This window comes from Aulonocara stuartgranti (genome assembly GCF_965226115.1).
Source record: "Aulonocara stuartgranti genome assembly, chromosome: 19".
In the NCBI taxonomy this organism is placed as follows: domain Eukaryota; kingdom Metazoa; phylum Chordata; class Actinopteri; order Cichliformes; family Cichlidae; genus Aulonocara; species Aulonocara stuartgranti.
Genome location: NC_138955.1, coordinates 5590236 through 5617901, shown reverse-complemented (window position 1 = coordinate 5617901; position 27666 = coordinate 5590236). Strand labels below are relative to the sequence as shown.

The 27666-nt window shown below is 40.0% G+C and overlaps 2 protein-coding genes across 2 annotated transcripts; both read right to left on the bottom strand.

The window, feature by feature from the left end:
- On the bottom strand, nucleotides 1-26722 carry htr1d (5-hydroxytryptamine (serotonin) receptor 1D, G protein-coupled). The gene is made up of 2 exons (XM_082516092.1): nucleotides 26106-26722; nucleotides 1-3266 (listed from the first exon to the last, which is right to left on the bottom strand). The coding sequence occupies exon 2, from the start codon at nucleotides 2370-2372 to the stop codon at nucleotides 1215-1217; it is 1158 nt and encodes a 385-aa protein (XP_082372218.1). The 5' UTR covers nucleotides 2373-3266; nucleotides 26106-26722; the 3' UTR covers nucleotides 1-1214.
- On the bottom strand, nucleotides 18539-21527 carry LOC309696233 (uncharacterized protein; the record flags this gene model as incomplete). The annotated part of the gene is made up of 2 exons (XM_082517385.1): nucleotides 21213-21527; nucleotides 18539-20610 (listed from the first exon to the last, which is right to left on the bottom strand). The coding sequence occupies exons 1-2, from the start codon at nucleotides 21280-21282 to the stop codon at nucleotides 18539-18541; spliced, it is 2142 nt and encodes a 713-aa protein (XP_082373511.1). The 5' UTR covers nucleotides 21283-21527.
- Nucleotides 26723-27666: the final 944 nt, after the last annotated feature.

Here is a 27666-nt window from a genome sequence, read left to right as displayed (position 1 = left end):
CATCAATAAATTACAAAATAAACAGAATATAAAACTGTAGAGTCACATAATTTCACATCTATCAACAAGGAAATCCCTCATTGTTGAATTTTTTACACTTTTTAATTTTATTCACTCAGTTAACATGAAGCAATGATGCTGATGCTGCTTATTTGTTAAGGAAAACGTTTTTGGTATAAACTGAATGTATACCAATTTAGTAAATTTCATTTAACCAGATTCCATTAAATGTAATGTTTTACATTGTACTCGTAGCAAAGTTATAACCAAATTAGTTCAAGTCATTATTTTGGGCAGAATTTCTTTTGAGTGTGCATAAAAAGTTGTTTTTTTTAGTCATCTTTTTATTTTATCTTTTTACTGTTTCGTCATGGTCAAATCACATGTCAGATCTGTTTTTCATTTGTTTGTTTCTAAAACATGAATGGGGAAATACATGCACGACTACTATAGCTATTATGCCTTGGTGGAAATGAAGCACGTGTAATCCATCACAAAAACCTGAATTAATATTTGGACTTGAAATGCAGTTTCCTTTTCAAAATCCTCACTTCTTCTTCAAACACGTCTACCTTTACTCACATGCGCGTGCACAGAGCTCCCACCACCAGCACACACATTTAATGCACACTTGCATACATGGACAAAGCTTTTCTGAGCCTTTAGAAGTTGGAGTCTTTCTAAGTACTTTACTGTTCCACAGAAACTTTACAGTACATAGGAGAAGCAGCGTACAGTGTGACACAGAGATGAAGACAACATACATTTCATGGCTTTTCTTTTTTGGCTCGATTGAATTCAGTCGCTCAGAGTTTGCTCCTTCCAAACAGTCACTCTGGTCCTTATCTGTGTAGAAGCTTTTCTTGCTCCAAGAAATAACAATGATGTCTCTCTCATATTAAATAGATTTCCCAAACTTCTTTTTTAGTTCGTCTTAGGTGTGGGAATTCTGGCACATCGCAATGTCTGGAAAGGTGGGGGTGGGGGGTCTTTTGTAGGATGCATGCACAAGTCTTTATAATTGAAATACTGTAGGTATCTAAAGGTCTATGCACAGATATTTAATGTATTTTTAAAAAAATCACATTTATCAACATGGTACATTTTTTGCACAGTAGTTCCACTCTGACTATTATCTATTGTTTTTGTTTTGCCTTTTTTGCTCCATTTTTTTTCACTGGATATGCCAGTTTTAATCCACGCTTGTCTTTTTTTCAGGAGCACCGTCTGAATTTGATGAGCTTTTGGAAAGCCTGCTTGAATTCGTCGTTGAAGACGGTGTAGATGACAGGGTTGATGAGGGAGTTCAGGTATCCCAGCCATGTAAAGATGTCAAACAGCACTGGATCAAACCAGCACTCTTTGCATATCGCCATGACAAGCGTGCCAACAAAGAAGGGAAGCCAACAGACAATGAACGCGCCCAGGATGATGCCCAGTGTCTTGGTTGCTTTCCTCTCCCGTGCTGCACACAGACGTTTCCTCTCCAGCACGTTGTCTGCCAGCTTGACTTTCACGCTGTTCATGAACAGAGGTGACCCTCCCCCTCCTCCTCCCACACCTCCCGCATTGCCAGAGTGTAGGTGTGCTTCGTGGTGGGAGGAGGAATTAAGAGAACAGAGAGAGGACCCTGCAGAGGTCTGGATTAGCTGCGCTGTGGTGAAACGCTTCCCAGACGACGACGGTGTCTTAAAAATGCGAGAGCGGGCTGCAACGTAAATCCGACCGTAGAGGATGATGAGAAGCACTGTGGGAACGTAGAAGGCGCCGAAGGTGGAGTATAGGGTGTAAGAGATCTGATCTGTATTCACCATACACTCTGTAAGCTCCTCATGGGCTTTGGCCTGCCGCCAGAAAAGTGGAGGCATGGAAATCGATATAGATATCACCCACACCACCCCAACCATGATCCCTGCACGGCGCATGGTGCGGCGCTTTGAGTACTCCAGCGCGTGCGTGATAGCCCAATAGCGATCCAGCGCAATTACACACAGGTGCAAGATGGAGGCGGTGCAGAATGTGATATCAGATGACAGCCAGATGTCACAAACAATCTGCCCCAGCGACCAGGTCTTGCTGACAGTGTACACAATGCTAATTGGCATGACTAAAATGGAAACCAACAGGTCTGTGACGGCGAGGGAGCCAATTAGGAAGTTGGCAGGTGTGTGGAGCTTCCTGGTCAGAAAGATGGTGGCGATGACAAAGGCATTTGAAAGGACAGTAGCCAAGGTGACAATGGCTAACAGAGCAGACAGAGAGACCTGGAAACCGAGGAGTGTGGCCTCGCTCCAGGGTGGTGCTGTAGTGGTGTTAGGAATCTCTGTGAAGTTTCTAATGAAGTAGTCCAGTGAGCTGTTGTCCAGCTCCATCGCGCCTCCACTCTGTTAAACCTGCTTTGAATCCAGTCTCATATCTATAATCTACAACTGTACACGGATCAGTTCAGGTGTAACACTGAAAAAGGCCATGATGGTGTGGCACTGATGGTTTTGACCAGAAGTCCGTCTTTTAATGTTCTTTTTTCTAACTTTTTTGAAACCGCATTTGTAAACGGATCTCTCCTTAATTCATCAACCCTTTTATTCAAAAGAATTATTTCATATTAACCGTTAGCAAACAACTCATTCCACAGTTTTGGTTTAGAACTAATGATACTGATGATTAGTTGGCATGAATCAGAGACGAATTTGACCATTTCTCCACTTCAGTATTGATTCGCTTAACTGGTGTAGCTGCAGGAGGGCAAAATCCTAATTTGTATTCATCTCCCGTCAGAAAGGCACGTCTTGTCTCTCTCGTTTCCCCACGCTCTTATCTCATCTCCAACTAGCAGCCAGCCAGCAACCACACCTTCAGACCAAGCTTTTCCTATCTATCAAATGCTTTAATGGGCTCCTCCTTTTCAATAAAGCAAACCAGGGAACTGTGCGTAGGAAGATGATGACAACAGATACAAAGGTTTGCTTGCTCTCTCTCTCTCTCCCTTATCTTTTCTGAAGTCCACAAGAAAGCTTAGTCAGGTTCTGACTGTAACTTGGCTTTGCTCCCTATTTCTAATGATGTTGGGAAGCCAAAGCACTACAGTTACAGGATCAGCATCAAACCAAGGAAAAACTTATAAATGTAGCTCATGGGTAATTCTTCAACATCCATATCTCTCTTCTCACAGCATCGCCTGTCAGACAGATGTTCACTTGTAGAGTCCGTAAAGATTGCGAGGTTTTGTCAGATTTTCATCCAGCTTCTTCCGAGGCATTTTCTTCCTAGGTGAGACAAATGAGAGAAAAATGATTAGAAATGTTGTATTTTGCAGTGCATCATCCTGTGCACCATATTATTTATATGAACAGAGACATACACAGACAAACCACCTGGAATCACCGCATGTGAATAAACTGCAAACTCAACTGTGATTTCTGAAAGGAGTATCGTGACTTGATCCATGGATTAACACCCACACTCCTGTTGTGTAGTTGTAAGACTAAATTGTCAACAACTACATAAAAACGATATTCTCTCTCCAATAATTGCAGCACAAATGAATATTTCATGGAAAAAATGAAAAAAGTTTCTTCAAAAGTCAATACTTTTTAAAGTATTTACTTTTTTATTCACATTACTCTGAAGGGAGATGGGAAATTGGAGTGTAGCGGTACAAAGGGAAATATTTCTTCCAGGCAACAGTAACAGAACATTATCACACGATGGAAGCTGACTCAATTTCAAATACAACAAAAGAGATAGGAACTGAAATGTGGAAAAGTGGCGTTATGTCCCAGAAGGAACGAAAACTTCAAATGTCTGCTAATCACAACCCTCCAGCTTTCCATCCATGTATCACGTTTGCTTTCATTTATTATTGAAGAGCAACAGCATGATTTACTTACCACTTATAGCGTATGTGGCAAATTGTCATGTAAATCTTTATTCTTGTCAGGTACTGTGAAAAAGCCACATTGTAAAATCTCAGCTGAGTTTTGTGTGGGAAGTGGGTTTTATTCATTTAAACATGAAATGATTAGGGAGAGGAGTTACTAGCAGAACAAAGTCTACAAAGTTGTTAATTATTTTTAGGGATTTTGTTGATTTCATTTTTCACACATCAACCAGCTTTGAAGTGATTTCGAAGCGTTAAGGAATGTGGTGGCTGGAAAACAAACAACTGCGTTTGCCACGCTAATTACAAATGTTTGCCTTTTCACATTTAACACATCCTTCAGCTTGCACATTATTGCTGTTAAGACCGATTTCCAAGTGTATGTTTGTTCCTGATACAACTCCACAAATCACCTCCATTAAGTGAAGTGTTGATTGGCAGCTGGGCTCTTGAGAGGGATTATTGTGCTTGGGCTGTGACAATAAATTGGCATATTAAGTAGCAAAGGAAACATTCTTGGTGTCTCGGTGCCAGTCTCACCAGTCTTGATGCATTCATTTGCAAACTCTCAAGCGGCCATGACCATTTTTATAATTCATCCTCAGTACAATTTATAAAGGTTTGTTTTTGCAGTGTTTGCTCTCATATGTGCTGTTTTCTTAAGAACCATCAGGTAAAACAAAAACTGTTCACTCATTAAATTAGATGAACACGAATTTCAGGACAATCAAACCAGTTGTTATTGAGACATTTAGCTAAAAACAACCATCATCTGAGGACCACGAATGACCAAATTTATTGGCAGTGCATCTAATATTTATTAAGGTGTTCCAAACAAGACTAGAATGGTGTATCTAACAACCAGCGCTGACTTCCACAGAGCTCCACAGGCAGCATGACTCAAAGTGAATCATATCCAAACACTGAGACAATAAAGGTCAGCTGACTCTAATCTGAAGTTCCTGTGTTGTGTCTTTCTACCTCTGATGGGAAAATAGGAAAATACATTACTAATCAGTTTCTCTTTCCTGTAACTGATGGTGTCTCTTTAACAACATTTCAACGAATGCCGCAGCACAACAGTAAATGTGTCACAGTTAGCTATGTGGAATGGCGTACTTGCGGATTTACTACTGTAGCTGGTTAGACCCCTATGAAAAAATAAAAAAAGTTCAAACAACCTAAAACATCTAAACAACACAAGAAACAACAATCAAGGTGCTGTGTATTGTATGATAAAGACAATATTAGAAAGAAAAACCCCAACAATCACACAATCCCCTACAGCAAACACTTGGCAACAGTGGAAAGGAAAAACTCCCATTAAACAGGAAGAAAACTCTGAAGCAAGCTCAGGGAGGGGGATCCATCTGTAGTGATTGGTTGGGGATGAGGACTACTATTTTGATGGCAAATAACCATCAGCTGGCAGCCTTGTCTCAGCATCTAATCGTAGTATAGTTCGGTAACAGTTCCAAAATGAAAGTTGATTCAACATCATGGATATTCTCTTAGCGTTGATGTGAGGCGACATAGCCGTGATGCCTTCTTAGCAAGAGTAAGTTTAATAAATGAATTGTTTTCTACTGTATATTTACTGTACAAAACCATAGATATATTAATGTATTAAAAGTTTTGTTTTAAAAAATAAAAATAATACTAGTCAGAGTACGTGGAAAAGATGTGTGAACATGTTAACAACTGTTAATAACCATGTACTAACCACATTAGTTGCCACTGTTTTTCTTTTTTAAATTAAAGACAAAGACATCTCATCCCTTCCTTATAGTGACTTAACCTTCTATATTTTTCTGCTGTGACCGCTATTAAACGTGGAGACAGCTTTGATATTCATTGGTCTGTGGTTCATTTTTTGTCATTATAAGTGTCCTATGGACTGCTTAGCAAGTATAAGAGTTTTAATTCATCCATTCATTGATCAAACCCTTTAGCCCGTTTCAGGGCCCGGGTAGTCATCAGTCTCCTTGCCTGTAGTTACTTCATTCATCTCCTCCTGTGGGATCCTCCTTTCACTCCAAGGCAGCTAGTGTAAACTGAGATAATTTATTTAAAGTTCCCTCACATCATACAATACAAATTCTTCGTGCTTGCTTTGTTTTGCTCCAAGCCTGGACCATGACATTCGAATAGCTGAGAGGTCAGTCGACTACTGGCTTTCCTCCATCAAAGACGTGTACACTTAAACAGCCAAGAAAAGGGCACAGAGTACTCACTGTACATACAAGCTTATTACTAAAACTGAGTCAGACACACAAGGAATGGTAACCAAGCCCTGCTAATCTTCACTGCAGCTTCATTTAAAATAATCCTTATTAAAAGGTACTGTGAAGGTAAGTACTTGCTGGTTTTGAACATTTTTGCCTTTCGTTTTTTAACCCCAGGGTGAGCGTTGCTACAAGCATAAGCCAGCTGCTTAATAATTAGAAAACTAAAATAATAATTTTTACAAAAGCCTTGGCTATAAATCCAAGTGGGTTACATCAAATTTTTGTTTTGTTTTTTAGGTCTGATTCATGCATGATCCACAACTAAGCAGCCACTGTTAAAACCGTCATACTGAGTCGTTAGGATGGCTCCTTCTGGCTTTACTGCATATGCATTCTGCCTATCATCATCACTCAGTGTCCACACAGCAGCGTAAACAGTAACACGGTGAAGAAGAACAACAACAGTGACCATGGTTAACACAGAGACAGGAGTGGAGATTCATTCCCAGATGTGCATACAAACACAGCGCTGTCATCCTTGTGTATGAGAGTAGCTCAAGATCTTGTTATTCATAGTACACATAAAATATCACCAAAAAAAACACGATGTGCACATGTGTCAGAGGTGCTGAGTGAAACATCACACAGCTCACACAGCATGACTACTTTGGAGTCATCCCAGTGCTTCATTGCATCAGCACAGAAGTGACTGATTCGTGCGGAGAGTGTCTGGTAATGACGCTTACTCCTAGTGTTGTAATACTGAATGCACCACAGAGTGAGGCTGCAATAAGACTGTTGTGGACAACGCTGAATTATTCATTCACTTATCCCTGATGCAAGCTGCTATACTCTAATATGTTTCTAGTGAATGTCACCCCCACACCTACACACTCACAAACACATGTGCTAGTAGCATGTATGATAGATGATTAAACAGCTTATCTGTTTACACATCAGACAAGTGAAGGACAAAGCTTATCTCCTAAGGGCCTGGTTTACAGCACAATGACTTAATGAGATTCATAATGAATGGATAAGAGGGGAAGATTTTCAATCAAGACCAGACCTTGCCTAAAATTAGCTCTATACTGTTTGTGTGAAAGCGATTATGTCTACATCTGGCTTTGAAATTGAAGGTCTAATGCAGTAAGGCCTGATGCTAAGCTGAAATGTGCATTTATCATCCTTTAAAAAACTTAGTGGGAACAACATCTCAAGATTGCAATAATAAAAAGCAAAAAAAAAAGTTAAAATTACTCATGTGGGTGTGACAAAAAGCAGAACTGAAGCACCCACAATACCGCATCTCTGCCCAGTTGGAGCCATTGCTCCACATGCCATTCACAAATCAGAAATTTATTAATTTCAGGCTTGAGTTAAGTCCAAGCAGATGCTGCAGCATGTGAGGCAGGCTGGTTGTTGGTCTGGGTGAAAGGGTAATACCCTCCAAATGCAGCAGGCCTGCATATGACGTATGGCCCAGTGTAGATAGACAAATTGATTTAACCAAGAGGCAGAGCCATTGCTACCTTTGCTGTCAGCTAATGTCTAGTGTTTACTCAAGCATGCACTAAATGGTAGGTGAGCATGGATGTGCTATGTGCCTGAATGTGTGGTGGGCTTATGAGGGTTATGTCTTTCTCAATTTATGCCAACAGAGAAAGACATCTGGGAACCCAGTGATGGTGTAAAATGATACATTCTGAGACAGCATCTGCAGTATCTGTAGAGGTGCATCGCACATGAACTCTAGACAATGACCAAATTTGTACTTGTGTCTCTTTCGTCCTGCCTCCCTCTCTTAGCCCAGCAGATGATTGTCCCTCCTTTACCCTGAGGTTTCTTCCAGTCAAAAGGAAGTTTTTCCTGCCTACTGATACCAAGTGATTGCTCATAGAGGGTGGTCAGATTGTTCGGGTTTCTTTCTACTACTTGTCTTTACCTTACAATATAAAACACCTTGAGGTGAGTGTTGTGATTTGTTGCTATATAAATAAAACTGAATTGAATTGAACTGAACTTGTCCGAGCACATAGCTGGAAATAGTCAACCCAATGTCACTGCAAAGCATGTAACAGACCAGGTCCACCATTTCAATTTCAAGCTTTGCCTCTCCAAGTCGTGAAAAGGACAGGCATGCAGACGTATATGTACCAGCAGGGGCAGATGATATATTTAAGGCCAAGAAGTCGCTAGTGACAAAGAAGGGTATGAAGTCCATTCTAGGATCCATCAATGCAAGAATCTATTAAGATAGGTGGCTAATATGTATTTACACGCAAATGTGTTAGTAATGTCTGTTTAGATGCTTTTCCATGATTACTTTCATTTGGCTTGTCTGTTACATGTCTGCTGTGATACTGGGTTGAAAGAGACCTTTATTTGGGTTTAAGGAACAGGTTGGATCGTGCAGTGGGTAGAAGATTTGCTGTCCACTCTATTGTTGTGAATCCTCTGGACTTGCTCGTACTACATTAGACGAGAGACCAGAGCTTAAAGACCATTTACTATCAGTTCTGGCGTAGGTGGACATTTGGTTTCACAGATGCAGCGGTAAAGTTTATTGCTGCAGGACATGCATGGAAACTGTCCAGCAACCACAGTTATTCCCAGACCATTCAGATGAGAGATTGCCTAATTTGATTACAAATGTTGATATAATCACACCAGCTACTATGACCTGAAAACAGTAAGCATGGCTAAGCTACTGCTGCTGGCATGAGTAAAACCAAAAGTAACTTTGATTTTTGCATCACAAATACACATTAAATCAGTATAACATTTCTTAAATAAGAAACCTTCTCAAGGGTAGAAATCATCTTACAGTGGGATTGCACCAGCCACAAATCCTGTCACAATGTTGACGATCTGACCCATGAGTAGTCGCTGAGTGTTGCTACATTACTGTATCAGTACTCAGTACTAATAGATCCAGTGTTGGTCAAGTTACTTGAAAAAAGTAATCAGTAACTAATTACTGATTACTTCCCCAAAAAAGTAATCCAGTTACTTTACTGATTACTTATTTTCAAAAGTAATTAATTACTTAGTTACTTAGTTACTTTTTTAAAACACGATTTACAACCTGAATAGGTGATAAAGTGATAGATCTTTCAGCCCAATTCTACTTTTTCTACATAATCCATCATACAAAATGTAATCAAATGGAAAAGTCTCTTTTTTAACTTGTTTTATTAGTTTTAATCTTTTAACTTTATGCATCAAGTAAAAATTAAACTATAAGCAACATTCTCTGACTTGAATAAATTAGTTTAACATTTAAACCTATTTTCTACACATTCCAGCACATAAAATAAAATATTTTTTGTGTTTACACTCAGTCTTTCAAATAGATGCAAGTAAAACACAGCAGAAAATAAATAAAGTCAAAGACTCAGCGGTCCTGTTGCTCTATTTTCACCTGTAAAGCAGGAGTGCGGTAGGCGGAGGTTTACCCTGGTGCAGGTGTGCCGCGGTCAATGGAAGAATCCGCGAGTGTCTCTGTGAGTTTCCCATTACGTCGTAGCTACTCGGTGCTTGCTCGGAAGTTTAGGGTTTTTTTCGCTGTAAAAATAAGTTTTCTTCCCACGCACAATGGACGCTAATGTTTTTGTCACTTTTTATGGAATCAAACTCAAAGTAAGGTCAGTACTTCCACGCTTTAAACGCTGCACGCTCATACTCTCTCCCACAATCGATATGTGATCCACTGTTGATCTGCACACAGCTGTTGTCACGAACGTCGCACTCGCTTACGTCACTGTCGTGAGACATTCTCGCAAAAAATCACGGTTTTAGTAATGCAGTAACGCAGCGTTCCTACGGGAAAGTAACGGTAATCTAATTACCATTTTTGCAATAGTAATCCCTTACTTTACTCGTTACTTGAAAAAAGTAATCAGATTACAGTAACGCGTTACAAGTAACGCGTTACTGCCCATCTCTGAATAGATCAGACAACGCCATTCTGATCTCAGTTAAATTTATTAAGTTCCTGGCACAATGACACGAACACAAAAACACACAGACCTAGAAGGTGTACACATAACAGCTATGCACTTGTTGTTAAAGATTTCATAATTTAGCATCAGTCAGTGTTTTCTTGTGCACAATAATGAAAGTCAAAAATGAATAAATGCATGAATTAAGAACTTCCCTGATTAATTTAAATACAAGAAATATACATTTTATGTTCCTCGATTTCACTCCTCAAACCTACGTGCCTGGCTTCAAACAATAATCATTGTTCAGTAGGTGAACTGCCTTTTAACTGTGTTCTAGCCAAGCGTGTGCTGCCAATGCATTTGGATGCTGTTTCCTATCATTATAGTCAGCACACAGGCAAAAATTGTTTATGCATATCCAGTGATCTCCTATATGAGCCACCTCTTTGCAACAGGTGTAAGGAAAAACTGTCTTTTAGCAGCTTAGTGCAGAACAGTAACAGAGTTATAGATCAGTGGGACACGATATATATATATATATATATATATATATATATATATATGTGTGTGTTTAGAGAGAGAGAGAGAGAGAGAGAGAGAGAGAGAGAGAGAGAGAGGTGTGTGGTGCCAGAAAATGACTAGAAAGTGTGGAAAGAAGAGGAGGTTAACCCGCGGTATGGTGATAGTTTTCTGTGTCTACTTCAGGACATATTACAGTAGCTGAGAAGGAAAGTGACAGATGGTAGAAAATTCATTCCTATAAATTAAAGGCATCCAAATGGTTAGTTTTAACAGGCTGCATAGCAGCTTCATAAAACTGGTTTAAAAAAGAAAATTCTGACTTTTGTACTCTCCTCATTTCTGCACAAAATAAACTTTATCAACACGCAGACAGTCTTCGCACCAGTAATACAATGTACGTGACCCTTTGAAAGTGGAACAGGACGAGTGTAAATCTGGGACAGCTTAGATGCCCTTCATTGAAAGCTGGCCCAAAAAAATAACACGGTGCAGAGATTATCAGAATGCAAATGTTATAGGATGCTGTAGGAGGAACACTGAGACTGAGAAAACTTTTGGTATATTCGAATTTTGTGAAGTGCACTGGTAGTACCTGTGCCTGGCTATAAAGACAAGCTAATGTCCTGTGAATATAAATAATTTACTATAGTTTAATGTATACTCCAGCCTTGCTAGTACCAGGGTGGATCCCCTTTTGCTTTCAGAACTAACTGAATTTGTGGCACTGATTCAGTAGGGTGTCAGAAACATTCCTCAGAGAGTGTGGTATATATTTCCATGGTAGTGTCACACACTTGGTTTGTCGATTGCACATCAATGACATAACACTGATATAAAGCAGGATGGCTCGATGCTTTCATGTTGTTTATACCAAAGTTTGATCCTACCCTGTGAATGATGCAGCAGAGGCTGAAACTCGCCAGATCAGGCAACACTTTTCCAATCTTCAATCAATTTCCCAATCTTGGTCAGCCCAAGTAAATTATAGTCTCAGTTTCCTGTCCTTAGCTCACAGACCACACAGTGTAATCTTCTAAATACTTTGTAAAAATTATTATTTGAGCTACTGTTGCCTTTCTATCAGCTCAAAGCAGTCTGGCCACAACAATGAGGCATAATATTAGGATCACCAGCCTAATAATGTGTTGGTCCCCCTTTTGCTGCCAAAACAGGCATGACCCATGGGCTCCACTCAACCCCCGAAGGTATGCTGTCGTATTCGGCAGAAAGATGTTAGGAACAGATCCTTTAAGTTTTGTAAGTTGGGGAGTGGAGCCCCCATAGTCCACAGACTTGCTTGTTCAGCACATCCCATAGACGCTCAATTGGAATGAGATCTGGGGAATTTTGAGGTCAAGTCAACACCTCAAGTACATTATTGTCCTCTTCAAACCATTCTTGAACCATTTTTGCTTTGTGGCAGGCCTCATTATCCTGCTAAAAGAGGCTATCAGAGAATAATGTTTCCATGAAAGGGTGCACTTGGTCTGCAACAATGCTTAGAAAGGTTGCACGTGTCACAGTAACATCCACATGGATGGCAGGATCCAAGGCTTCCCAGCGGAATATTGCCCAAAGTTTCACAATGCCTTTGCACGCTTGTCTTTCTCCCACAGTGCATCCTGGTACCAAGACTTCCCCAGGTAAGCTACACACACACACACACACACACACACACACACACACACACACACACACACACACATCCACATGTTGTAAAACATGCTTCATGAGATCAGGCCACCTTCTTCCATTGCTCCATGGTCCAGTTCTGATGCTCACATGTCCATTGTTGGTGGTTTTGGTAGTGGACAGATGGGACCCTGACTGGTCTGCAGCAATGCAGCCTTATACACAACAAACTGCAATACTCTGTGCATTCTGACATCGTTCTATCAGAACCAGCAGTAACTTTTTGGGCAATTTGAACTACAAAAGCTTGTATCTTGGATCAGTAAGCCTTGGCCACCCATGACCCTGTCACTGGTTCCTCACCATTCCTCTTTTGGACCACTTTTGATAAGTACTGACTAATGCAGACCAGGAACACAGCACAAGAGCTATAGTTTTGGAGAAGCTCTGACCCAGTCATCCAACCATCATAATTTGGCCCTTGTCAAAAGGATAAAATGTTCACTTGCTCCCTAATGTATCCCACCCACTAACAGGTGCCAGGATGAAGAGATAATCAGTGTTATTCACTTTGCCTGTTACCTTGGGCATAAAAAAAAATGAAATAAATAAAATTGTCTAGATAATTGTAACAACAGTATAATTTGCAGTGTGTGTGTGTGTGTGTGTGTGTGTGTGTGTGTGTGTGTGTGTGTGTGTGTGTGTGTGTGTTACAGACACACACAGAGAGTGCAAGAGGAAGTACTAAAGCTGGATTTCATATCACCTGACGGTGACAAACAGGAGTGCTTTTATCTTTATCTTTTGTGTTAGACTGTGTATATGAGTCATAAAAGTAAAGAGGTAGTGATTCACCAGAGGTTAGGATCAACGATCCATCCAGGAGACAACAGCGGATGTTTGATACTGAAGAGGACAACATGAAAGCCTATAGTAGGTTTAGTCTTCCTATAGTGACAAAAAATGGATGAGGCAAAAAAAGCAAAGAGAGCCAAAGATAGACCATAACTCCAAATACTAAAGTATAACCTAATACTATGGGAAACATGACAGAGAATACAAATAGTAATGTACAGTACTTAGCAAGGGAAACAATGTTTACATTACACCTAATGTCAAAAAAAAAGATTTATTTTCGTGTTACTTTATGTGACTACTGATTTACTGAATTCAGACTTTGTGATGCTGCTTTGTTACAGACGTATTCATCCAAAAGCTGCAATCCCTTTCATTCTTATTACACTATAGCTTGTCATTTTGTTTACTCTTCATTGTTTTTTAAGCCTCTCAACACATGCCTATAATGTACATAAAGTTTTTTTAATGGTCAAGTTGTGGTGTGTTTAAAAATAGCAGAAAAATAAACTTTTTGACAGCAAAACAATGGTTTCGGAGTGTGCCTAAAAAGGAGCGGTAACGGTTAGTTGGTGAGTAAACCCAGACAGCTGTAGCTCTCACAGAGATGGCATATCGATTTTATTGTCAATTAAACTGGATGGATCCATAGAGCATTGCAGAACCCCAGAAAATATGTGTGTTAGCCTATTTGTAAGTAAAAGGATCAGTATAGTCTGACATCTTGACTATCTAATTTAGAAGAAGTTTTGAGCAAAACTTGAGTAACATTTCTAACAGAAAGATGGTGTCAATTAACACATTTTCAGCTAAATCATTAAACTTAAAAAAATCTGCAAAAACATTTCTTTAAATATCAAAATGACATTAACGCAATTAAATCTTCAGTCTTATTCCAAGTTTATTCTCCAAATGAAAAACTGTCTCAAACATGCAATCTTATGGAGTTGATTTTAGCCTCAGGAGTGCCACCTGCTCATGAGAAGGTGTGTTTGTGTGTTTTCATCATTATATTAATGCCGTATAAGATTATCCATTATGCTGTGTTTGTGGTGAAATTTCAGTCACGTGTTAGCAAAAAATTAAAAAATGTGTCTGTGAAGGTTCTCAGACATCCAGGTCATCGTTGTCTAAGGAGCTTGAAAAGAAAAACGTCTGGACTTCTTTAAGTATTCTTGAAGACGTTTCACCTCTCATCCAAGAAGCTTCTTCAGCTCTAAGCACAGTTGGTGGAGACTCCTAGATTTGAAGCCCTATGGAGTGTCTCTATCTACCTAATCACACGAGCCAAGGTGTGAAAACGGGTGTGGGTCACAATCAGCCAAGGTTTTGGGTGAACCCACTGTGAAACCTAGCCCCACCCTATCATGTGATTTATTGAGGTCGAATGGCCCAGGATGTGAGTGGGCGTTAAGGCGTTTGTTTATATTATTTGTTTATATTTGGCTTTACCTCCCTGAACTTCTGCATTTCGCATATGCACACGAAAGGAAGAGCACTCCTCTTTGCCATTTCATCTGCACACAGAATATGATACCTAATGATTAAGTCTGCAGCTGCATGAAAGGCAGAGCTTGAATGGAAGGGGGGTTGCAAAGCAGCTTGCAGACTTGCAGCTTGCCCTGTGGGAAGGCTAAAGCATCTTTAAAAGGATACATTTGGATACGTTGAAGGCTATCAGCTGAGCTGGACTTTGTGGAATACGTGAATTAACATAAATGCTAATGTGACCCATTTTTTGTGTTACTTGGGAATTAAGACAGGAAATTAATTTGCCATTCCCAAGGTGCAACATTACAACTTGGATTGGGCCACATCAGTTGAACTCAGTTCTGCTTAATATGATTTTTTCTCTTCATAAGCTTAGTGGTGCAAGTGTCTCCAGAAGCACAATTCCCCTTTGGGGTTACATCAGGAGGAGCATCTCTGTGTACAAGCTACCCACTGGGGTGATCACTTGTGGCAAGTGAGCAGCTGAAAGAAGTCAAAGGTAAGCGTCTTCCAGCTGATTTTGGACCGCTATGACATTTTGTTTGTATCTAAGTAAAAATTCAAAGTACAAGAAAGCTTGGAAATTCTCTTAAATTATGCTTGTCACATATATCTGTTTGGATCTATTCTATTAGATTGGTTTGGACCTATAAATAAATTTAAAGCATTCAGTCTGCCCTTGTTGTTGTATTTCTGCATTATTAACATGCAAAAATGAATTTTCCCTGTAGAAGCCAAAACACATAGAATTTCATTATTTGAGCTATTATAGTCATATTATGGCTTGAATATCATTAAAAATATTTTTATTATAGCAAGTAACATGTAAAACTACTAATATTTAAACTTTTCTGGTCCTCCTCCTACCCTAAATTGTCTTTTTAAATTTCAAGCAAAAGGAAAATTTTAAGTGAACCTAAAAACTGTTTTTCTACAGTGTATTATGTTACGCTTGTTTGACATTTTTAACTTAGAAGCTTTCAGTCAGCAAATTACAGGCTCTGAGATAATGTGAGCTAACTATTTCCCTGAGCTGCTGAAGTAACGGAAATAGACATCTTTCAAGAAGTAGTCCATCTTGAAACACTGACCACTAATGGCCTGATAGGTTGCTGCTGTGAGAGCAGGGAGTGCAGCTTTCTGTGAAATCAAACATGACCCCTGCAGTCATTTTCATAGCAAGTGACAAATTCTCATGGTTTAAAATTACAGCTTTCATCTGGAGGGCCCAACCCTAGGAATCAGCTCTAATTATACCGACAGCCTGACTGCAGATTAGTTGAAGGAGGAGGGATACAGCAATGAAAAAAATACAAGGCCGGGAGGAAGTGAGGAAAGCAAAAGAGTCAAGACCAGAAAATATTTGAAATCAAGGGCCTGGAAAGAGAGCCAGGAAAACAGACTGAAAACAGACATAAACTTTGGGTGACTGAGGTTAGAAATCATCATGAAAAAAAAAAAAAAACTTGAACAACATTGCAAGGCCTGAAACAACGTGGTGGGTTGTCTCCGCTGCTGGAGAAATGATGTGGAAAACGATAAACAGAAAAAGAGGACAGACTGACAGAGGCGTGTCATTTCCTGAGTGAAAAAAATCTCACACTGATTGCGTTCCCTTTCAAATAATCTCGCCTGTAAATCCAGCAGGATTACCAGTGATACAGCATTAATGTTCTGGGTTGCTTTAATTCCAGTGTAAAGCGAAAACCCAGCAGCATGAAAACTAACAAGAGGATTTAATGAAAGAAGCGACCCGTACCATGAAATGAAGACTGACTTAGAATAACTTCTATCTGTAGAAATGAAAATAGATTTTTTCAGCATAGTTTAACAAACTGCACTGTTACTTCTAACTTCCATTTGGCTGTTTTCATGTTTTGACACCTGAGGAACTGAAATAGAAAGCTAACACGGCACGTAAACTCAAAACAAGACTCATATTGGATCCTGGAGTTGATAAATCAAAGTAGTAAGGAAGAATATCTGAATAAATGTGGACACGTGTCTGTTAGGTCAGCCAATATGTGAAAAAGAAAGTTTTCACAGCTCTCTGTGCAGTAATTGGAAACACTAAGTGCACCACTCGTGCTTCGGAATTAGGAATTAAGAGGTTAAGTAGTAGCATTGTGCTGCTAGTAACATGCACTGTATTTTTTAATCATCAGCAAGTGTGACCACCTCTCTAAAGGCACAAGTTTTTTGCAGCTTGGTAGTTTGGACCATTCAGGTTTGTGCCACAATCTTCACAGGAGTGGATATCAAAGCAAATTTATCCAAAGGTCAGACTGTGTAATACTCAGAGAAACTAAAACAAAACAAATGTTACGTTTGAGACTCTACAGGCCCCAGTTAGTATGTTAAATGTTAAAGGTCATGACGGCACAATTGGAAAGACACTAAAAAAGCATGGCTTGTTTCCAAACGAAAGCCTTGCCTCTCTAAAAAGAACATGGCAGTATGGACAGGTTAGACTAAAGTGGAGATGTTTGGTCATAATATACTGCACCATGTTTAGCAAAAAATAAACACACCTTATACCGTATAACGATTCTCAAGCACGGCGGCGGAGGGGTGATGATTTGGGCTTGTTTTGCAGCCACAGGACCCAGATTCTTTGCAGTGCCTAAATCAAAAAAGAACTCATCTGTACAGCAAAATATTCTAGAGTCAAATATGAGGAAATCTGTCCAACAGCTAAAGCTTAGCCAAAACTGGGTCACACAACAGGACAATGCCATGCACAAACAAAACAATTAAGGTGCTACAATGTTCGAGTTAAAGTTCAGCGTTCAGGATAATTACGATGCTGTGATGGGATCTCAAGAGAGTGTGCATAATTGAATGACTGCAAACCTCAATGAACTGAAGCAATTTCAAAAGACTGAGAAAGTCATACAGAAAAAGTTATTGGTGCTAAAGGTGGTTCTGCAAGCTACTGATTAATGAGATGTACTTAGCTTATGACAGGACTGTATAGAGTCCTATGAAAACGTTTTTTTTTCTCACAAAATATTTGGGTGAGCGGTCCTGATATATTCGAATATCGAAAACTGCATATTTTCATAAATGACATCCTCAACGGACCACTGTCTTCTGGACTGCTGACAGCGTGTTCACAACTGTTTTCATTATAGGCCATCAGCAGTCCATTTCAGCCTGAAACTGTCTGAGTGCAGTTCATTCAACCTTTTGCTGCACGCTGCGATCAGTGACTTGTTCACTTCTTCTGGACTTAATGAGCGGAAGCACGAACAGAAGTGTAATGTATGTAACCTTCATTGTGTGACCGCCATTTTTGTTTAACTAAACTCAGTATAAGAATGTGAAGCTGTTTCGGTGCTCATGCAATAACATGCAACACTAGCTCTGCACTTCAGCCTCGCTTTTTTTTAAACTATTACTGCAGTAGTATTAATAAAGGTATTATAAGAGTAAGGGTCTTTTAATGATGGCATAAGAGTCCTAGGACCTTGTTTTTTTCCAAGAGTTCTTACAATTCAAGGTTTCTAATAAGGTCTTAAATAATCAGGCCCCATCTTAATGACCTTGTAGTACCATATCACCCTATTAGAGCACTTCGCTCTCACTCTGCAGGCCTACTTGTTGTTCCTAGAGTATTTAAAAGTAGAATGGGAGGGAGAGCCTTCAGTTTTCAGGCCCCTCATAAAATGAACATGACATACTATAATGTAACCATAACACACTGTAACTTTTCAATTTTAATCACAAAATGGCAGCTAGAGTAAGGAGACTTACTCACTTCACCTCACCCACCCATTAATTTGCAGAGGAGGCCTGTAGGCTCATAAAAGAGGTGTGCGTGTGTCTATGTGTGTTTGTATCTGTCTGTGTGTGTTTGTCTCTCTCTTCTCTCTCTTTCTCTTCGTGTGCGGGTGTGTGTGTGTGTGCGTGTGTGCGTGCGTGTGTGTGTGTGTGTGTGTGCGTGCGTGTGTGTGTGTGTACTATTTGGTAGGCTATGTATACTACTGATGAGGAAGATCATCATAGTACTTGTGGGCCACTCTTGGTAGTACATTTTTCATTGACTGTAAGTCACTGTATTTCCTCAGGGTGATGGGCAACTGAGCAGGAAAGAGTGGGATCCACTTGAATGGCTTGTTGTCGGGTATGCTGATGCGCCGAGGCAGGTCTTCCCAGTCAGATTCAAAATCCAGCTTGTACCTGATCCGTCCATCAGTCAAGTACTGCAAAGCCCGGAGGTCATGGACTGTGGGGTCCCCAACTTTTTTGCCGGGTCGAATATTGGTGACATAGGTGCCAGATAACTTCATGAAGTCATTGTGGTATAGTTGAGTCACCCTGTATGGGGATGGATTAATGCGTGCAGCCTCAAAGATGACAACGTAATCTCGTGGAGTGTAAATGTCTTGCACAATGCGCCGTTCAATTAGACTGTGCATGGAGTCACACTCCATCTGTGTGTGGCCTGCAACTAGAAATTTCTGCTCAATGCTGACACCATGCTTCATGGCCAGGTAAAGGTAGGCGTTGCTGATGGTAGCACACCGGTTCTGATACCCGCAGCCATCACTCCAGACAATGACTTTCTCAATGTTTCTGTTGGCCTGTAGGACAGACTCAAAGTGGTTGGACTGCAGATGTGCAAAAACCTCACTGCTGAGGGAGCCTTCATGTTCTTCCCAAGCATAACAGTACCCATCTCTGTTGTTCATGTTGAAGCAGGTAAAGTTGTGCATCTGTAATTTAGTTTTGTAGTACATTGTACTTGCTTTTGTCTGGGGGCAAAGAAGAACGCGTTGAAGGTCCATTGTCCACACTGAAAGTGTGTCACTGGATTCATTTTTGTCTGCAGCCTTTTCAGCTTGAGCCTGACTCTTCAATCTCAAGTGTGTAGCAAGAGCATCCTCATCTGTATTTCCTACCTTGGCGCTTACACAGATGTCACATTGGTCTTTTTTTGGAATGAACACAGAGTAATCCTGCTCTCCAAAAACCTTCCGAAAGTATGTCTCACTCACAGCACGCTTTCCATTCTCATTGGCAGCATTCTGGTATTCCTTGTGAAGCTCTCTCAAAACTGTTCCTGGCTCCAGGAACTTCTTGTTCTGATAAGAGGGAACCTGGCGGCAGTAATGGGATGGGACTGTAGGTATTCCAGAGAGCCACTCTTTCAGGAAGGCCTGGTCTCCATCTGATATTGGCATATGAGGACCAGTCTTGTTGATCTTGGGGTTGGGCTGGGTATGAGTGTTGGGTTTCATGCCTGCAGTTAACCATGATCCAATGGTTCTCAGGGCAATACCAAGTGTGGAACAGAAAAGATTTTTGCACACAGGTATTTTGCATCTATCTGAGAGTTGCAGGTGGTATAGCAGAGATGTTGTTCTCCTTGAATCAACACCACCTTTCTTCTGTTTTATGGGCACATTTTCAACAACAGTCTGGATATACACCTTGCGTGTCTCCCAGGAAGGCATGGACCAGAAATTGTTGAAGATTCCTCTTCTCTCAACTTCAGTCAGTAGCTCACAACTTCTTTTCGTTGACTTGAAGCAGTGCTGTGATGTGCATGGTGGGCCCATGGCCTTTGGTGGTCTCTCCTGTCCCATTGTATTCTTGTAATTCTCTCCCTTCAGACGCTTTTCTTTGATGACATTTTTCTTCCACGTATGGGGCAGTGGACGCTTGTGACGAACAGCAGAAGTGCTGGGGGTTGGACTGGCTTCCTCTTCCTCTGCTTCCACCTCCCCTCCTTCCTCTTCCTCCCCTTCATCTTCGTCTCCTTCCCCTTTCTTTTCCTCTCCTTCATCTTCCTCTCCTTCTCCTTCATCTTCGTCTCCTTCCCCTTTCTTTTCCTCTCCTTCATCTTCCTCTCCTTCTCCTTCCTTTTCCTCTCCTTCCCCTTCCTTTTCTTCTCCTTCATCTTCCTCTCCTTCCCCTTTCTTTTCCTCTCCTTCATCTTCCTCTCCTTCCTCTGGCTGCTTATCAGTCTGTTGCCCCATATCAACATAATTTCCTCCTTCTCCCTCATCTATATCCACCAACTCCTCTAAGTTCACATCAACTTCCTTTCCTGATGATACAACAGAAAATAAAATGCTGTTGGAGTATCTTAAAATGGTAAATCAAGATGACATCTAAATCTACTTGTGTAGTCAAAATGTCTGCTATGTAAAAAAAAAAAAAATCAATTTGTACTATTAATATCAAATCAAATCAATTTATTTTTGTATAGCCCAAAATCACAACAACAGTCGCCTCAAAGGGCTACATGAATATTACTGGCAATAGAGTTCAACCAGTATCAGTCATTTGAACACAGTCAATATAAAGTCCAATTTAACAATTAACAATGAACCCAGGGCGTCCCCCGTCCTTAGACTCTCCTCCTAATAAAAAGCAAATGTTTGAAACATAATATAATTTGCAAACTTGCTGAAAATGCTCAAATTGCCTTTGAAATTGCCAAAGATTTACTCTGGTAGCATGCTGCTGTTAGCTAGCTGCTAGCTTGTACTACATTACTATGCTAATGCTACACTACTAACGCTAATGTTAGCTAGCCATCATACTTTGTTTGCAACAAAAAAGTAATCTTTTAACATGGTCATAACCTCTTTGATTGAATGAAAATACATTTAGTGACCAAAAAACTAAAAAAATATGAACTTTTACCAGATGTAAATGAATCAAAAAGAAGAGCAAGGGCTTCACTTGCGGTCAACCTCTTCTTCTTATCAGCCATTTTGCATACATCAAAACTGCCTAAGTCAAATTGATTGTAGCAAAACTGCCTAAGTCCAATGGTAAAACTGCCTAAGTCAAATGAATGACTTAGGCAAGTATGTTTTTTGACTCTTATGAGTGTTGTGATTGGCCAATGACATAGGCAGACGGACAGGATGATGCAGCAGTGGTAGGGGAGTAAAGTTAGGCAAAAATCTCAATTTGACCAAAAAATGACTTAGGCACTTATGCTATGAAGCTAACGATATGATTGTTGGGTTTTTCTCTGTATCTATGAAGCGCCTTGAGGCGACTTTTGTTGTGATTTGGCGCTATATAAATAAAATTGAATTGAATTAATACTATATACCTTCCTGGCAAATCACAGAACTCAAATATGAAATGATTCAATTCTACTCTTTAGCTTGAATGGCGACTGTGAGCTGGCACGTTTTATCTAACAAAGTCTGCTCATTTTTCTTCTTAGAGATCAACACCTGATTTTGACTTGTGGGTCTGTTTCTTTAAACTTTTCACAGCTTTTAAAAACATAGTCTGTAGTTAAAATACTGCAGCAGCTAACTCACCACCTTACATTGTTGTCTTATTTACTGCAAAACAATCAGACAATGTGATCTCTCAAACCAATCAGCTGCTTTGCTAAATCAGTCAGTTTGTCTGAGTAATTTTTTCCATCAGATAAAAATGTTTCCTATAACACCTCTATGACACTTAGATTACTGTGCTTACAACATGCTGACTCACTTTGCATATTTATGTATCTGATGACAGTTCCTACAGCTTTCCCAACTGATCTGTTCTCTGTTTTGTGTTACTAATAAAATATAATTAAACTAGTAGTTTAATTATATGTAATATTTCACTTTTGAGTGGTTCGCTGGTAATTCAGCAATAATATATAGCTGATATTAAATATCTGCTAAATATAGCCTATATTTGTGCATGTGTGTGCATGCGTGTGTTTTTTAATAACATTTCCACCCTAATGTAATGGAGCCCTCTTTGACAAGCAGCACTCCCCGTTTCTGTTATCAAGACTGCTGTGATGGCCTTTCCACCGATCACAGCTGAAATTTAATTTTATTATTACGAGATTTAATGCTTCACTAAAATCTCTCCCCATAAGTTTTGTTTGTCTCAAGTCATATTACTCACATATTTTATCTAGCCTTGTATTATTTATTTTTCTTGTTGTTTTCTTTTTTTAACAGGCACCATGATGGTGTGGTGGTTAGTACAGTCACCCAGTACCAAACTGCATACCAGTTTGAATCCAGTCCGGGGCCTTCTGTGTAAAATGGCCTGCATTTGTATAGCGCTTTACTCAGTCCCTAAGGACCCCAAAGTGCTTTACACTACATTCAGTCATTCACCCATTCACACACACATTCACACACTGGTGATGGCAAGCTACATTGTAGCCACAGCTGCCCAGTGTAGTGCTTACATGTTCTCCCACTGTCTGAGTGGGCTCTCTCTGGGTAATCTAACCCCAATGCATGTGGGGTTAGATTGGCTGTAGGTGTAAATGTGATTATGAAAGGTTGTCTATCTCTGTGTTAACCATGTAACAAATTGGTGACACGTGTAGTACGTATCCAGTCTCTCACACTATGACAGGTGTCATAGTGTCACCCCACAGCCCTGAGTCAGTTAATGTGTTCTGTAAAACACCTTTGTAACTATTTTTTGAAAAGTGCTATACAATTAAAGCTTTATCATTGTGTTACTATAGTTTTTATTTCTGCTATTGTCGGCTTTTGATAATCAAAGACAATAAAGCACTGTGCAGCCTTGTGATTGACAAGTTGCTACATTCGCAGTAAGGTACTCCGCTCTCCTTTTATATACAGTCGATGGACTCACACAGTGACAAATTCATTATGCTTAGAGCATTAATGCATTGGTCTGTAAGTTATGCTCCACTGAGACCTGCTATCAGACTGACTGATCGTGTCTCACAGTGCTTGGGAAATACATTCTATCTGCCAGTAGTTAGCTCTCCTTTATGTCAGAAGTTGAGCTACTTAATGACTAAGGCATGAGGGCTCATCCTGAGATGAGATGGATGAGTGATAGCACAGACAGTCAGTAGCAGTCATTACATTGGCACTGACAGTTCTTTGGTAGAGAAGCAATAATCAAATGAACATAGCTTCCCCTGACATTTGCAGGAGTTTTAGCAAAACTATGTTCTCAGGATGGAGTGCTTTAGAGCCAAATGGTGAACTCTTCTTCACAGACACTGCTTGCTGCACCATCTGCTTAGCTGTAATCCTGCTAGTCAGCCAGCACTTGTGCTGCACAGTACAGTGGACTGCAGAACAAACTATGTAAGGATGACACTATGCTTCCAGTGTTTTTGTGTCTTGGAAAAGTACATGTTGGGACAATAAAGTTTGCATTATATTACATACTAAAAGTGTGAACCATAGCTCTATAGTTCTCAAATGTTCAGCTCTGGGAAGCAGCTGAAGTAGTTACCTTCAGGTGGTTACTCACATGCACTGGAAGACTCAGTCATTTACTTCATTACTGTGCTTTGCTGTCCATATCTTTTGGTAATCCCTGTGCCAGAAAGAAGAAGCTGAGAGAAATAAGCTGTTGGCGTCTCACTGGGTTCCTCTCTACTGACTTTCATTTCATTATATAATCCTAGATTTTACAGTTAAACATTTAATAAGGCTTGTCTCTCTTAGTTACCATTACTACACCTTTACATTCTTTCACAGCAAATATAAAGTTAACACTGAAAGTGGTGGACCATTCACCTCGTGATCTCAGAGGTAGACAAAGACAGAGTTCTCATTTGTATCCAGTGGCCATATCAAATGACATGTACTGGTTTCATCAGCTCTAGCTTTAGCTAGTGATGCTCCAAGAGCTTGATAAAAATGTGCATGGATGATTTTTAAGCTAACACATAATTATACAGTAACACGGATGGCTGCATATGAGATGTTTTGCTAAAGTTTAAAGCCAAAGCAGATGCCCATCCCGCTCTTCTATCCTGTGTTATACATGAAAAGACAATATTCATCAAAATGCCACTATAAGCTAAAAAAAGGGGGCATATTTACTTCCCACAATAAATATTCAACCTGAAACTGACACACAAAACAAACAACGTTCACTTAAGTCCTCATACCTCACAATATATTATAGCTCAATATTTTATAGGTGAAAAATTAATGTGACTCCAACAAGTGAGGCATAAAGCAGCCAGTGATTCTTGAATTTCTATATTCTCTAAATTTAAGAGGAGATTAAACATCTGCACTCGTGCAACATGAACTGATAAACCAGAATTTTATATAATGCCTAAAAAACTGCAAATGAGTTGTCTGTGCCCGTCTGTGCTCGTCTCCTGCCTGAAATAATAGGAGAAAAATCTTTTATCACAATACGGTAAAGCTACTCATTTAAAAATATAATAATCTTCAATTTTTTCTGTTTTTCTATTCAGTGTTATTAAGCAATGCCTGGTTATAAATAGATGGTGGATTCAGTTCTTCATCTTCAGTCACACCCTGATAGTTAAGGTGTATGTGCACCGATGAGTCTGTGTGTGTCTCCTGGTGTGTGTGTGTGTGTGTCACATTTCTGCTTGACTGTGAGGGGATGGGGGAGAAAATGGTGTGAGGGTGAACGTGAGAGTGGAAACTCCACATGTGTGAGAGTGTCTCTCTGTGGTGAAATGGGGCTACATTCTGTGCTGAAAGACACATTTCATCAGAACGCTGTGGTGGTGAATCTCTTTCGTTTTGTTTATCATCTCTCACATCAGTGTTCTAATAAAGGGGGGGGGGGGGGGGGGACTGCAACAGAGCACACAGGTCTATTTTTCCAACTTGAAATTGACTAATTGACTTTGCTGCTCACTAATCCACCTTAACAGTTGTTGAGGCGGAAATTAATTTAAATGTCGTGCTCAAACCTTCTACAGATACCAAAGTACAACATGTTTTCAAATGTGTCCCCCCACTGCAGCGTATGCTCTGTAATACATGAGATCTGTAGGTTTGAGCCTCGTACTTAAGAAGCTTTAAAGAGCGTTCTACATAAATAAATAAATGAAGTCAGGTCCAGCAAATAAATGCTACCATTGTTTAAAAAGAATAACTCTGCAACATCAATGATATTTATTAGGGAGCTAAAAGGTCTTTGGGGTTTTCTTGATTTCCCTGAACAAAACTGTGTTTTTTGCCTTTAAACGCTGCAACAACCTTCAGCTGAGACCGACAAGATCAGGCTTACTCGCCCTGTGAATTCGTTTTTGGCACACTGGAGCTTCATGCAGGTTCATGCAGGTTCATGCAGGTTTTCTACATGTGCGTTTTGTTTTTTGTTCTTTTCTCATCTCACATCTCTTACGTCTTATCGCTCATGTTAAGATCGCATTGGTTTCTCAAAGGGACTTCTATATTTAGTCTATAGCATATTGTTGCCTTATTGTAGCCTACTTTAAATTTCTTCATTTCCTACCGTGTCGCTTAAAATAATCCTAAAGGGACGTAAACTGCGCCAGTGACCTTATCACACTTCGTCGTATCTTTTGTATATATTATTTTAGAATTCTCCGCTGAGCGGTTTAATTTTTATTGCGTACCCCCTTTTACTTGTGTCTTTGTGTTAGTTCTTTTTGTACTTAGAAACATAAACTTTACTAGATGTCTTTGAATCATCGGCTCTGCGCACTCAGATCCATGCGTATTGGTAACAAACAGTCACCGGTCTACCCAGAGGTTAAGAAAGAAAGAAAGAAAGAAAGAAAGAAAGAAAGAAAGAAAGAAAGAAAGAAAGAAAGACAACAAAACGTACCGTGGATGTTCTTCGTCTGTTGATATTCAGTCTTTCGTTTTTGGAGAAAAGAATAAAAGCTATCCCGGAATGTCTTTGGAGGCGTCCTTTATTTACGCACGTCCAGTACAAACAGTCGGAACTCAGACTGGTTATACTAAAAGTGCATCTGCTTCTGTAGATGTTGCTGCTGTGCGCGCTGAGGGTCCTTCAACTCTTATCTGAAAGGCAGATCCTTCGTGTGGGTATAAACACAGTTAAGGCGGTCGTGTGGTCAGCGTTCAAATCTGATATTTGACACTTCCTCACACTTTCAACGACTTCTTCACAGTCACTGGCAAAGCTGCTCTCTTTTTTTTATTACCAGAGTTAAATCCCCACTATGTCTGAAAAGTGTGAAAACTGCTGTACCGGCGAACCTTCGTTGTATGCGCAAGGATGCAGATCGTTGTGGGGTGTCTCCAGTAATTATTAACCCTCCCGGTGGAAGACACGGGGACTTCCTGGATCTGATGCGAACGATTCTCCACCGGGAAGATTAGAGAAACGTCAACAAGTTGCATTCAAGCCTGCGTTTTAAGAAGGTTTAGTTGAGACTGGCTGCATGGCTGCACTGAGAGCGAATTTACCCGCTGCAAGCACAGGCGCGTTTCCAAGTAATTCATTAGACGGTCCGCCCCGTTAGTGTTACAGCATTGGCTAGAGGTGCTCCAGACCGGGTGTAGGGTCCAAGACGGCATCACAGAGTAAACAATATTACTTTGGAGAAAATAAAGAGAAAATCCACATATGGGCTAAATTAAAGACTCACATTTCCACCAAGCTCTTTAAGGACTAAAATTGTAAGAGCATTCTTATATGCTGGCATTCCAGTTGCATGTATTGCCTTAATCAAAATTGGATGATTTTTAAAGCTCTGTGCAAGACTGATGCAGCATGCGTTGGCCTCCCAATTTACAATAAAAATATAACCCTCACTGTAAGTTTGAATTCACTTTTTACATGCTTTGTCATATAACATCATATAAAATTATTTTGTACTGTACCTGAACAAAACTATTTTGCTACTAAACTTTGCTATTTACAAAAAACCCACCAAGTATATTTGAGGTTCATTTAAAATTGAAGAAAAGCACATTCTTGGGAGCCTTGGGTGTTCTTGAAAGAGTGATACACTTTGTTTAAATCATCTTGTGAAAATGCATATGCTTTCAGTTTGTTTCTTTCTAGATTAACTCAGAGGTGTCAAATCAAAGCTATTGCAATTTGTTGCTTCTTACTCTTTACATTCTTGTACCATACACACAAACTGGAAGATGGTCCAGCTTTACGAGCCCCTAAGATTTTTATCAGAACCAATAGTTGTCAAGCTCGAAGTATTCATAGCCTTGCTGCCTCTAGGTGAGTGCATGGTGTAGATTACGCTACAATCTAGTTGGGAGGACTGTGGCTTAAGTGGTAGAGCCTTGGGAAAGATATTGAACCCTGAGGTGACCTTAAGGCATCCATCGGAGTGTGAGTGTGTTTGCAAAAGTTAGAAAAGTAAATAAAAGCACTGCATGAATATGTGTGACTGGGGAGA

Coding starts and splice junctions, on each gene's coding strand:
- htr1d (XM_082516092.1), bottom strand. CDS start 2,372: ATGGAGCTGGACAACAGCTCACTGGACTACTTCATTAGAAACTTCACA.